This window comes from Rhamphochromis sp. 'chilingali', assembly GCF_963969265.1.
Source record: "Rhamphochromis sp. 'chilingali' genome assembly, chromosome: 18".
In the NCBI taxonomy this organism is placed as follows: domain Eukaryota; kingdom Metazoa; phylum Chordata; class Actinopteri; order Cichliformes; family Cichlidae; genus Rhamphochromis; species Rhamphochromis sp. 'chilingali'.
Window position 1 is genome coordinate 33,436,498 of NC_137945.1, and position 13,291 is coordinate 33,449,788.

General features: G+C 45.7%; 1 protein-coding gene across 2 annotated transcripts in view; it reads right to left on the reverse strand.

Moving 5' to 3' along the window:
- Window positions 1-11,440, reverse strand: part of LOC308385722 (uncharacterized protein) — a 93,336-nt gene extending 81,896 nt beyond the window's left edge. Inside the window, exons 1-3 of one of the 2 annotated variants that reach the window (XM_080864843.1) lie at window positions 11,198-11,438; window positions 10,433-10,538; window positions 6,949-8,261 (exon numbers count right to left, since the gene is read on the reverse strand). In XM_080864843.1, the coding sequence (XP_080720969.1) occupies window positions 7,248-8,261; window positions 10,433-10,450 (1,032 nt within the window). In that variant the 5' untranslated portion in view covers window positions 10,451-10,538; window positions 11,198-11,438 and the 3' untranslated portion in view covers window positions 6,949-7,247. Of the gene's footprint in view, window positions 1-6,948; window positions 8,262-10,432; window positions 10,539-11,197 lie in introns of those variants that run through there. The other variant, XM_080864842.1, reaches the window with a different exon arrangement.
- Between the last annotated feature and the right edge of the window lie 1,851 nt (window positions 11,441-13,291).

Consider the following 13,291-nt stretch of genomic DNA (forward strand, 5'->3'; position numbering starts at 1 on the left):
TCTCTCCTCCTGTCTGAACCTCTGTGTACTTCCTGTTTTACTTTGACAGTCTCTCGTCAGTATGCGTCATGTTGTGTTCACTCCTGCCCTGTCTCGTTATGTTTATCAGTGTCACCTGTGTTCCCCACCTGTGTGTAATCTCCCTGTGTTCTCTGAGTGTATTTAAGTTGTGTCTTCTGTCATGGTAATTGCTGGTTCGTCTGTGTTGTTTCCCCTCGGTCTCCCTGCGTCTCCCCGTATGTATTTCTCCGGACCTCCCTGCATCCTCATTCTGGTTTGTCTTATTAGTTTACCCAGTTTAGGTTTCCGGTTTCATGTTTTGTCGCCACCGCTGTTTGTACTTACACCCCTGTCAATAAACACTCACCTGCACCAGAGCTGCCGCCTTTTGGGTCCTTTTCTACATCTCCACACGGCTTGCCCCGCAAACCGTGACAGAACGAACCAGCCACCATGGACCCAGCGGCAGTCAATCCGTCCGAGGAGCTCCAGGATGACATCGGCTACAATGCGGAGATCCTCCTCGGGCTGTGGCTGGAGAATCCTCCGTACGAGCTTCGCCGCGCCGTGGAAGGTCGGCTACAACGGCTCTTTTCCGGCCTGCCATGGCTACTAAATTCACTTCCTCCGACCATGCAGGCTTTTCTCCGGCACACACCCCACCTTCTCTCAGCCACTCCTGCCTCGCTGCCCGACTCGCCGGATGCGATCTTGCCCGGCCCGTCGGAGCCGTCTGCGGGGAGGAAACGCCGATCGCGCCGCAAGCGCGCCACCCCACAGCTGGACGTTCGGACTTCTAATTCGCCGGCTGTGGTGAGTGAGGACTGTTTTCCATTTGCGGACTGTATGACTGTTCATTCTGGGGCGGTGTTCTGTGCGGCAGATGACTTTGTAAACAGCATATCACCTCCCCCGCAGCCACTCTCAGCCCAGTTAGCTCCCCCGCAGCCACTCTCAGCCCAGTTAGCTCCCCCGCAGCCACTCTCAGCCCAGTTAGCTCCCCCGCAGCCACCCTCAGCTCAGTCTCCAGTGCCACCCTCAGCTCAGTCTCCAGTAGCTCCAGTGCCGCCTGTAGCGCAGGCCCCAGTAGCTCCAGTGCCGCCTGTAGCGCAGGCCCCAGTAGCTCCAGTGCCGCCTGTAGCGCAGGCCCCAGTGGCTCCAGTGCCGCCTGTAGCGCAGGCCCCAGTGGCTCCAGTGCCGCCTGTAGCGCAGGCCCCAGAGGCTCCAGTGCCGCCTGTAGCGCAGGCCCCAGTAGCTCCAGTGCCGCCTGTAGCGCAGGCCCCAGTAGCTCTGGCTCCAGCATTACCGGTTCCACTCGTTCACTCCATGCAGGGAGAAAGCCTAAGTCCTACTCAAGGTGCTTTTCCTGGTTCAGCCGCCATTGGCACTGTTTGCCGCTCCAGGGCTTCCCCAGAGGCTAGGTCCCAGTCCTCAGCTGATTCTGGACCCCTGGAGTTTAAGCAGCCACCTGGGAAGTGCCCCGTGTCAGTGCTGTCTGAGCAGGGCCAGTGCTCAGCACAGCACCCATTTCCTTCATGTCTGCCAGTGGACTCCATGCCTGCTGGCTTTGTGATGGCTTCTGCTGGAGGGTCCAAGGGGCCCGTCCAGCCTTCGTCTCGTGTCTCCGCTGGAGGATCCGAGGGACCGCTCCAGCCTTCGTCTCGTGTCTCCGCTGGAGGGTCCGACGGACCGCTCCGGTCTTTGTTTCCTGTTTCCGCTGGAGGGTCCAAGGGACCGCTCCGGCCTTTGTCTCCTGTTTCAGCTGGGGGGCCCGAGGAGCCCATCCAGCAGCCTTCCTCGTCAGCTGGTGGTTCCGGAGAACCACACCAGCCTCATGCCTCATCGGCTGGAGGGGCCCGTTCAGCCTCCTGTCTCCGCTGGAGGGTCCGAGGGGCCCGTTCAGCCGCCTGTCTCCGCTGGAGGGTCCGAGGAGCCTGTCCAGCCGCCACCTGCGGCCGCCTCGTCGTCGCCTGGTCCAGCTTCATCAGAGTCTTCATCCTCGTCTGGTCCGGCCTCATCAGAGTCTTCATCCTCGTCTGGTCCGGCCTCTGCTTCTGCTACGTCTGGTCCGGCCTCTGCTTCTGCTACGCCTGGTCCGGCCTCTGCTTCTGCTACGCCTGGTCCGGCCTCTGCTTCTGCTACGCCTGGTCCTGCGGCTGTTAAGCCGCCGCCCAAGCCTCGTTCTGCACCTCGATATCGCCGGCCATTTTCCGGGCCACCTGCTGGACGTCACCGCCGTCGGGGTCGGTCCCCTGAACTGCTCCGTGGTCTCCTTCGTCGCCGCCGCTGCCTTCCGCACGGCCGGCCCCCGGACCGCCATCGCCTGAGTGGCCGCCGTTGCCTTCCGCACGGCCGGCCCCCGGACCGCCTTCGCCTGAGTGGCCGCCGTTGCCGTCCGCACGGCCGGCCTCCCGAACTGTATCCACGTCGCCGCCGTTGCCGTCCGCACGGTTGGCCCCCTGAACTCTTCTGTTTTGGACTCCTGTGCTGCCGGCCCCCTGGACCTTTCTGTTTTGGACTCCGTTTTTCTTGGGCTGTGGTGTGTTTCGTTTCATTGGTTTTCTTGGGTTGGGTCTCGTGTTTTGTTTTTCCTTTTTGTCTTTTGGCCTTCTGGTGCTCCTGTTTTGTTTTGCCTCGAGCCCTCCGTCCTGGACCCCCGCCGCCCGCCCTGGTCGGGTTGTTTTCTGTTTTTTCTGGCTGTTTTTCTTGTTGGGCTGTCTGGAGCCAGCCTTTGAGGGGGGGGGTACTGTCATGGTCCTGGGCCATGTTGGCCCAGTATTCTTGTTTCCTTGTATTTTCGCTCCTTATTTAGGCCATGTTTTCTGAGGTGTCCTGTTGTGGTGTTCCCTAAGTGTTTTCCCTTTGTGACTCTTACCCCCTTTGTGCCCCTCTGTGTATTTATGAGCTCTCGTCTCTCTTTGTGTTTATTCCATGTTTCCCCCAGCCTGTTATGTCTGTGTTCTCCCCGTGCTCTCTCTCCTCCTGTCTGAACCTCTGTGTACTTCCTGTTTTACTTTGACAGTCTCTCGTCAGTATGCGTCATGTTGTGTTCACTCCTGCCCTGTCTCGTTATGTTTATCAGTGTCACCTGTGTTCCCCACCTGTGTGTAATCTCCCTGTGTTCTCTGAGTGTATTTAAGTTGTGTCTTCTGTCATGGTAATTGCTGGTTCGTCTGTGTTGTTTCCCCTCGGTCTCCCTGCGTCTCCCCGTATGTATTTCTCCGGACCTCCCTGCATCCTCATTCTGGTTTGTCTTATTAGTTTACCCAGTTTAGGTTTCCGGTTTCATGTTTTGTCGCCACCGCTGTTTGTACTTACACCCCTGTCAATAAACACTCACCTGCACCAGAGCTGCCGCCTTTTGGGTCCTTTTCTACATCTCCACACGGCTTGCCCCGCAAACCGTGACAGGTTAAATGTAAATTAAAAATGTAAAAAGCATTGGTCAACAGAAAGCTTGTTTAAACAGTAAAGTTTTTAACTGCTTTTCAAAGGATTCCACAGAGTCAACCAAACGTAGTTGTGGAGGTAGACTGTTCCACAGCGTTGGTGCCACAGACTGAAAGGCTCCGCCCCCTTTCATCTTCAGTCGTGTTCGGGGAGCAACCAACAAACTCTGAGCCTGTGAGCGGAGACAACGAGCAGCAGTGTATTTTGTGAGAAGCTTGGATAAATAATCTGGTGTCTGGCCATGTACTGCTCTGTACATTAAAACAATAATTTTAAAGGGAATTCTAAAATCTATTGGGAGCCAATGTAAAGAACATAAAATACGAGTGATGTGAACTCGCTTGCAAGAGCGAGTTAGTAGTCTGGCTGCTGCATTTTGTACAGAGATGATTTATCCAAGCTGGTAAACAGGGAATTACAATAGTCTAAACGCAATGACACAAATGCATGGCCAATTTTTTCCAGTTCAGCTAAGGAGACCATATGTCGCAGTTTAGAAATATTCCTTAAATGAAAGAAACAGGAACGAGACAGAGACTTTACGTGTGAGTCAAGGCCCAAAGAAGAGTCAAATATTACTCCAAGATTTCAAATATTTGGCTCAGCAGAAAAAGAGAAAGGGCCAAGAACCTGAATGATTTTAGAATATAGATCAGGAGATGCTATGATCATGGTCTCTGTCTTGTTCATGTTTAAAACAATGTAATTGTTAGAAAGCCAATCAGAAACCTGGGTTGAGCACTGGACTAGGATGGACAGCGTATCCAGTTGATTAGGCTTAAAGGACATATATAGCTGAATGTCATCAGCATAGAAATGATAAGACAGGTCACTAAAAGACTGAATAATGCAGCTAAAGGAAGCATGTAAAAGAAAATACTAATGGACCCAAGCTCCAAGCATCCCCACAAAGGTCAGTCTTCTGTTGTAGTTATTACGTAATTTATCATAACATAATTGTTGATGTCTCACATTCTTCACCCAGCATTTCAGTGGCTCCCCTCTGGGCGACGCCTCCGCTGCATTTCCTGCAGGACTGAGAGGAGGAGAGCCACCTTCGTCCCCAAAGCCACTCTGCTTTTTAACTCATTTCCCACACCATAAACATAAACTACTCTACACTCTTTTATACTGCCGACACTTTATTTTTATTTATTTTTTGCATTGTTGATTTGTTTTTCACCGAAGCAGCTAATAAAGCACCGTCCTCCCACCGTCCAAAGACATGCAGCTTGTGGGGATAGGTTAATTGGATAATCCAAATTGTCACTAGGTGTGAATGTGCGAATGAATGTGAGTGCGAATGGTTGTCTGTTCCTGTGTGTTGGCCCTGCGACAGACTGGTGACCTGTCCAGGGTGTACCCCGCCTCTCGCCCTATGACAGCACCCCCCGCGACCCTGAAAAGGATAAGCGGAAGCGAATGGATGGAATGGATAGATGTATGTGTTAGGTTTGTCAAACATGTTTACCGCACAGCTCAAAATTCTTCTCAATTTTCCTGGATATTTAGTCTTTTTGTGGTAAATTGCTTGTACCTAAATGTTCTCCCAAAATAGTTGATTCTGTACCATTCACAGAGAGTTGGGGAATGGCTGCAATCCCAGCACTGTAAGATGGTGAATGATGTACCCTTAGGTCCCCTCCTCGATTCAGAGATGGTTCTTCTATTTTCATGTACTTCTTCAGAAGTCACTTGGATGAGTGACGAAATGTTACCTCCAGATGAATAGAATCAACATTTTGGGATTTACTTACGTGGATGACTGACCATGCATCAAGACACCTTAATGTTGCATGTGCAACAGATGTGGTAAAAAGTAATGTTATTGTTAAATTGTATTCTGCTTATAGTTAGTACTTGAAGTGGATTGTCTGTTCAGCAGATGATTTAATGGGTAAATGAATAATTGATCAGGAGTTTCCAGACAAAAATATATATTGCTAAATAAATGTTATATAAAAATGAATGAAAATATTTCTGTTGGTTCATTTAAACTGTTCAGACCCCAGATTTATTGGATCATGGAGGTAGTGGACCTCCTGCTACTTTAGTTGGGGACCCCTGCCCTACTATAATACATACAAATAAATCCAACAATCCCTTTGGTGACAACGGGAAGGAAAATCTCCCTTTTAACAGGTGACTGAAAGGTGACTAAGGAAGAAATACTCAATGCATCACGGGAAACCACCCAGCAGCCTACACCTATTGCAGCATAACTAAGGGAAGATTCAGGGTCACCTGTCTAGTCATAACTATATGTTTTAGTAAAAGGGAAAGTTTTAAGTCTAATCTTAAAAGTAGACACAGTGTCTGCCTCACGAATCCCAACTGGAAGACAGAGGGGCCTAAAAAAGCAGAGGGGCTTGGGAAATCTTTGTGTAGCCTAAGCCTGCTTTAAATTTCTCAATAACTTTATCCCTGACCTGTCTGGTGTGTTCTTTGGACTTCATGGTGTTGTTGCTCCCAATATTCTCTTAGACAACCTCTGAGGCCGTCACAGAGCAGCTGTATTTGTACTGACATTAGATTACACACAGGTGCACTCCGTTTAGTCATTCGCACTCATCAGGCAACGTCTATGGGCAACTGACTGCACTCAGACCAAAGGGGCTGAATAATTACGCACACCCCACTTTGCAGTTATTTATTTGTAAAAAATGTTTGGAATCATGTATGATTTTCGTTCCACTTCTCACGTGTGCACCACTTTGTGTTGGTCTTTCACCTGGAATTCCAATAAAACTGATTCATGTTTGTGGCTGTAATGTGACAAAATGTGAGAAAAGTTCAAGGGGACCGAATATGTTTGCAAGACACTGTATTAGCAAAAGACAAGAGTGGGTTTACAGGAAACACTGTTAAATGGCCAGAGGGGCCGATGGCGCGATATGGCAGCCTCGCTTCTGTCAGTCTGCCCCAGGGCAGCTGTGGCTACAACCGTAGCTTGCCTCCACCAGTGTATGAATGTGAGAGTGAATGAATAGTGGCATTGTAAAGCGCTTTGGGTGCCTTGAAAAGCGCTATATAAATCCAATCCATTATTATTATTATAAATGTTCAGTTTCTATGCCATATGTTAAAACAAGTTCTAGAGTGTGATTAACGTGATGGGTGGGTTCTTTTACATTCAAGATCAACAAAAGTGGCCAAGAAAAGATTGAGACCCATCAAACCAGGCAACATTTTTCAATCTCTGCAACATTCAGATTTTAGGGGCAGAATTTGTCTTAAACAACATAAAGCATGGATCCATCCTGCCGCTGGTGTAATAGCGTGGAGATATTTGGTTTGCACAATGTGGGTCCCTTAGTACCAACTGACATCATTTACAGACCACAGCCTACCTGAGTCTCAAGATGTGACAATATCCTTTATATCATATAGTCTATGTTACGTTATAATTATAGTTGTGGAGCCACAAGTTTGCCTCTCTTTCGTCCACTTTTGTCTCTACGCAACGTTACTTTTTATCGCGAACGTCGCCTGAAAAAAAAAAACAAAAAACAAAACATTATCTGTGTCAACATCCAGGACTAAGAAAAGACAAGACATAAAATAACATCCATTTACTGTTTGCTTCATAATACTCAGCTTAATGTGTTGCAAAAACTATAATAGAAACAATACTGCAATAACACTAATGTAATTCTCAACTGCTACCACTAAAATACTGTAATTCAAATCTGAATAATCACTCAGAGCTGCTTTTCCATGCAGCAGAAATGCTAACATGTTGCTAACAGTTGTTTCAGACAGTCAGACTAAAATCACGAGATAAAAATAAAAATACCTCACAGTAACTGCACTTGGAAAGTCTTTCTTATGTGGATCTGTTGGTGTCGTCTCAGGTAACGTGGAGATTTAAAAGTCTTCTCACACAGGTCACATTTATAAGGTCTCTCCTCAGTGTGGGTAAACATGTGGTGTTGTAACTCTGTGCCTGTTAAACATAGTTTACCACACTGATCACAGCTGTACACATCATGTCTGGTGTGAATGCGTAGGTGAATATTTCTGTACCCTACATGGCTGAAAGTTTTTCCACAAATGTCACAGCTGTATGCCTTAATTCCAGAGTGGGTAACTAGATGACTCCGTAAGCTGCTACTGTGAGTAAAAGCTCTGCCACACTGATCACAGCTGTACGCTTTAAGTCCACTGTGGATGAGATGGTGTCTTTTTAGGGCTTTCTTCCAGGAAAAAGACTTTCCACACAAGTCACAGCTGAACGGTCTCTCTCCAGTGTGGATGACCTGATGGATTTGTAGTGAATCCTTCTTAAGAAAATCCTTCCCACACTCTTCACAGCTGTACGCTTTAACTCCACCGTGGAGGAATTGGTGTGTTTTTAAGCTTCCAGACTGGGTAAAAGACTTTCCACACTCATCACAGCTGAATGGTCTCTCTCCAGTGTGGATCAGTTGGTGTGTTTTTAAGTTTCCAGGGTAGGTAAAAGACTTTCCACAGTCTCCACAGCTGAACGGTCTCTCTCCAGTGTGGATCAGTTGGTGTGCTTTTAAGTTTCCAGAGTGGGTAAAAGACTTTCCACAGTCTCCACAGCTGAACGGTCTCTCTCCAGTGTGGATCAGTTGGTGTGTTTTTAAGCTTCCAGACTGGGTAAAAGACTTTCCACAGTCGTCACAGCTGAACGGTCTCTCTCCACTGTGGATGAGTTGGTGTCTTTTTAGGGAACGCGCCCAGGGAAAAGATTTTCCACACTCGTCACAGGTGTATTTCTTCTTCCCCTTTGTTCTGTGAGGTTTGTCAGCCTCCTGAGGGCGCTGACTTCTCGCTCCATATTGGTCCTGCAGTGACAGATATACAAACACAGGCAGTGAGTGAAATGTAGGGCTGGGCATCGTCACTGATTTCGATTCGGGGAAATTTTGCGTCACACAATCAGATATATTAGAATTCTGATCATTACCTATCAGTACATATCCATATTTTACATTTCTAAAACGAAAGCTGACACTTGTGAGACTTCATCAGAGGTGTAAGCATCACAGCAGATGCCTTTGTGTCAAAGTAACTGAGGATAAAACAGAAAAAAAATGAAGGAGATTTTCCTGGTCTGAGTATAAAAATATTCTGCAGTGGATCAAACACGAAAGAAAACCATGAATCAACATATGAACATTACCTGATGCTGCTGAAGTGAAGCAGAGCAAAGTTACAGAGGGTTTATTAGAGACACAGCTAAATGTTTTGCATAATTTTAAAAAGTTTACATTTGTTCTGTATTGAACAGCAGAAATGAGGTTTTGTTGCTGGAAGGAAAAAAAAGAAACAAAGAAACAAAATCAAAAAAGAAACAGCGCCCAACAGCGCTGTAAACAACAGTCTTCTTTTGCTGCTGGTTCAGTCAAGTATGTTTGGAGAGTGACAAAACCTGCACCTTCAGAATCTAGCGCCAAAAAAGATGTAAACATAAGAGGCGGACCCGCCGACACATCAGAATCAGTGAGCTGCCGGCTTTCAGCCCCGACGTCTTTGTTTACGTCTTTGTGCAGAATCCGTGTAACTGCTCTCATTTACTGTTTTAGCTGTTTGGTGTTTCTGGCGTTTCAGGCAAAATTTATTCATATTTAAAAATCGTTTCAGGATTTTAATGGATCAATATCACGTTATCCAACCTAGAATCGATTTTAATCGATAATCAAAACCCTCCCCCAGTGAAATGCAGTCGTGGAACAAACTGTCATTACTTTTCAACACAGTCCTCTTTGGTGACATCTGCTGGTCAAAATATGAAGCGCAGCTTGAATCTACAAATTATAATGAACCGCTTCATTATGTTTAATATCATGTGACAGTTCTGTCTGATATCGGGCTGCTGTTGTGGTGCTTTGCACATGTATTTTTTGTGTGATTAAAAAGGTTTTGAAATTTGATGAATAAATAATTTTGATGAATATCCTTATGGTGGTAGACTTCCGCAGGCACAAGCATTCTCCACGGCAACCACTGAACATCCAAGGTATGGACATTGAGGCTGTGGACAGCTACAGGTACCTTGGTGTTCATCTGAACAACAGACTGGACTGGACTCATAACTCAGACGCCCTCTACAGGAAAGGGCAGAGCAGGCTGTACCTGCTGTGGAGACTCAGGTCGTTTGGAGTGGAGGGCCCACTCCTGAAGACCTTCTATAACTCTGTTGTGGCTTCTGCTATCTTATATGGTGTGGTCTGCTGGGGCGGCAGCATCTCTGCTGGGGACAGGAAGAGACTGAACAGGCTGATCTGAAGGGCCAGCTCTGTTCTAGGATGCCCCCTAGACCCAGTGGAGGTGGTGAGTGACAGGAGAACGGCGGCTAAGCTGTCATCCCTGTTGGACAACATCTCCCACCCCATGCAGGAGACTCTGACAGCCCTGAGCAGCTCCTTCAGTGGGAGACTGCGGCACCCACGGTGTGGGACGGAGAGATTTCGCAGGTCTTTCCTCCCCACTGCTGTCAGACTCCACAATAAAGACTTTAACTGATCAAACACACACATCCACTAATGTGCAATAACACTAATGTGCAATAATCTTTTCTGGCATCGTTGTATTTTTACTCAGTTGTATATAGCATTTGCATTCTATTTTTATCTTATTGTATATTTTATTCTATTTTATTCTACTGTATATAGTATATTATTTTATTCTATTCTGTACAGTTGTGTACTGTATTTATTCTTATTGTATTCTAATTTGTGCTTCATAACTTTTGCACTGTCCACTTCCTGCTGTGACAAAACAAATTTCCCACGTGTGGGACTAATAAAGGTTATCTTATCTTATCTTATCTTATGTAAACATGTGCTATGGTGTGGTCTCCCTTTGCTTGTGACTTCTTGATGTTTGTAAACATAATAGATATAAAATAAAAACATAGCATACAATAAAATACAACACAGTCATATAACAGGTTGGGAGGATGAGAGTTTTAGACGTGACTGATTATTTGGTGAAACTGTGATATTTTCCTCACCTTCTGTGTTGAGCTCATTGTTTCCTCTGTAGTGACTCAGCTGAGTCCAGATGGCTGAAAATGTTCCTCTGCTGCTCCGTCAGACTCTTCTCCTCCTGCTGATCAGCTGGGACACAAAACAGATCTTTGTTAGGCTCCACACTGCACTGAAGAGTCAAAGTGTCTCATATCTGACAACACAAAGTACAAATTTCACTCTGATTGCTCCTCCTGTGGTTTCCACAAACACCTGATCACCACTTCACAAGTCTCTCCAGACCCAAGGATGCCTCTCTCCAAACTCCACCATTCCCCAAAGTTTGATTCTGTTCATCTGGAAGTTTTCAGTAGGAGAAATTTTCATCACTCATCCAGGTGACGTCTTCAGTCTCAGCTGACTCCAACCTTATAAACAGTACATTTACATAATGACTGAAACTAGCACCACTGAAGGAACAATGGGCTGGGAGGTCAGTTCCTTCATCATTACTATGCAAATTCTCATTCTCATGCTGTGATTGCAGCCATTCCCCAAACTGTTCGTGAAAGGTACTCATGGTCATTGATCAATGAGCTTTTATCAGTGAAAAGACTTTTCTGCTCCAACTTCTCCCAGCATGCTGAGCTAATGGTTAGTTGGTGTTTTTCTCCAAACACTCTCTCACTCTTCTCTCAACGTGTTCACAATAAACTGTGAACAGACACCGAGGAGAGCAGCAGAAGACCTCATTCAGGAGCTAAACTCAACATGAACTGAACTCACAGTAAAGTTAGCTCGGTGCTTACCTTTAGATGAGCCCACAGACCGAGAGAAACTCCGTGATGAAGCTGGAACTCTTTCCAAACACAGGAAACAGATCAGGGAGCAGAGACCCACGTGGTTCACGCTGATCTCAGCTCCGATCCAGGAGACAAGAGTGGGCAGATCGATGCAGATATCGATCCAGATGTTGGTAGTGGTTTATGATCGATGCTTTGGTTTGTTTCTCTCCTGTAGATTCACTTCTTTACTTGCTGTGGATGAAAAAGCAGCTCTGTCTGTGCGAACACCTCTTCTTATGCGGCAGACGCACTTTGCTCCGCCCCTTTCTTCCTGCCCTGCTGGGATTCGTTACTGTGAGGTCACGTGACTCGGCTGCACACAGAAAATGCATTTTTGCTGCAGAGAGAGTAGTGCTGGGATTTCTGGCTCTTTTTAGAGAACCAGCTCTTTCGGCTCGACTCACTAAAAAGAACCGACTCTTTCGGCTCCGAACCTGAACTTCAGGTTGTTTTGTTGCTTTAATTAATTTATTATTAACAATAATATAAAATTATGCAGAAAAGTAATTACTAATGTAAAAACAAGTGGTTTTATTTATATATGTTTATATATAAATATATACGGTGGCCCCTACAAACAAAACACGTACAAACTCCAAAACACATTTCTAGCATGGACTGAACTTCCAAAACAGAGCTGCCTAGATCACTTAAACTACACGATTGAAAGCATGTGTGTATTGTTTGTGTATTTATACACAAGCACTCATATATATTCAATTTAAAAAACAGTTCATTTACCTGTTACTACCACAGACCAAATCCGGTCATTGGTACTTCCTGGCTTGTGTAGCCACTAAGTAACAAAAGCTCAACACTGCGCCCAAGCATCCTGGAGCACTTCTGTTGTCTTTTGTACGTGTTTTGGAGCTTTTACGTGTTGTGGAGTTCGGACGTGTTTTGAAGTTTGTATGTGCTTTGTCTGTAGGCGCCACCGTAAATATACTTTTATTTATTCACTCCACATAAAATGTAATAAATAAATCATATAATACAAAAAACAACTATTTACATTTCAACTTTTAACTATTTAAATTTTCAGCTTTTTCCTTTTACAAATTTAAAGTGAAACAACACAAAACACTGCAAACCACAACACAATTAAATATAAATTAAAATATGAAAACAAAAAGAAGATGCATATTCTCTGTCATATGGACCTGCATGAATAAACTTTCTGAATCCTTTATCATCTGCAACTGAAAATAGTTGTGGATGATTACTATACCTTTCTAATGTGGCGTTGTTGTCCCTGGCTCTCTTTCTCTCTCTCTCCCTCCTGCTCTGTTCCTGTGCTACTGCTGTAACTACCGCCCCTCCCCCCTCTGCCCAGGGCAAAGCACAAGGCTCGTGAGAGAGAGGGTGAGAGAAAGAAAAAAACCCCAAACCACAGCTCCCAAAAAGGAGCCGGCTCGCGTCGTTCACGTCAAAGATCCAGCTCTAAGAGCCATTTCGTTCGCGACCGACACATCACTAAGACAGAGAGAAAGAGGAGCAATGTGTGGAGATATTTTATGGATGTAAATGAAAATGCTGGAGAACAGCTGGAAGGCATGTCAGCACCTAAAGCCAGAGGGGACCACAACAAGCTGTAGAGTTCAACTTTCAGCTCGTTTGTTTGCAGGGTTGTAAAATGGGCAGCATAGTGGCTCAGACCTGACAGGAGGAATGAGCAGTTTGCATGTTCTCCTTATATTTCTCAGTTTTCTGTGGGTACTTTTTCAGCTATCCAAAAACATGCACCTCAACTGGAAACTCAAAGTGAAAAGCTGAGTTAGTTTGAAAATAAAAGAGATCATTTAAAGATTTAACCAATGCTAATTTTTGATTTTATCCAAAACATAGTTGATGGTAAAGGACTGAACAGGTCTCCAGTAAATCTAATCAACTTCTACATGGATGTTTTACTGGATAGATTTGACACAAAGGAGCACAGTAGTTCCATAACCCAGTTGTCCTCCAATAGTTTCCACCTACACAGATATGAAAACACATTTTTAGGATGATTCCTCATCCTTTCTGTCACTCCTCAGCGTGCTGAACACATAAAGATTGCAA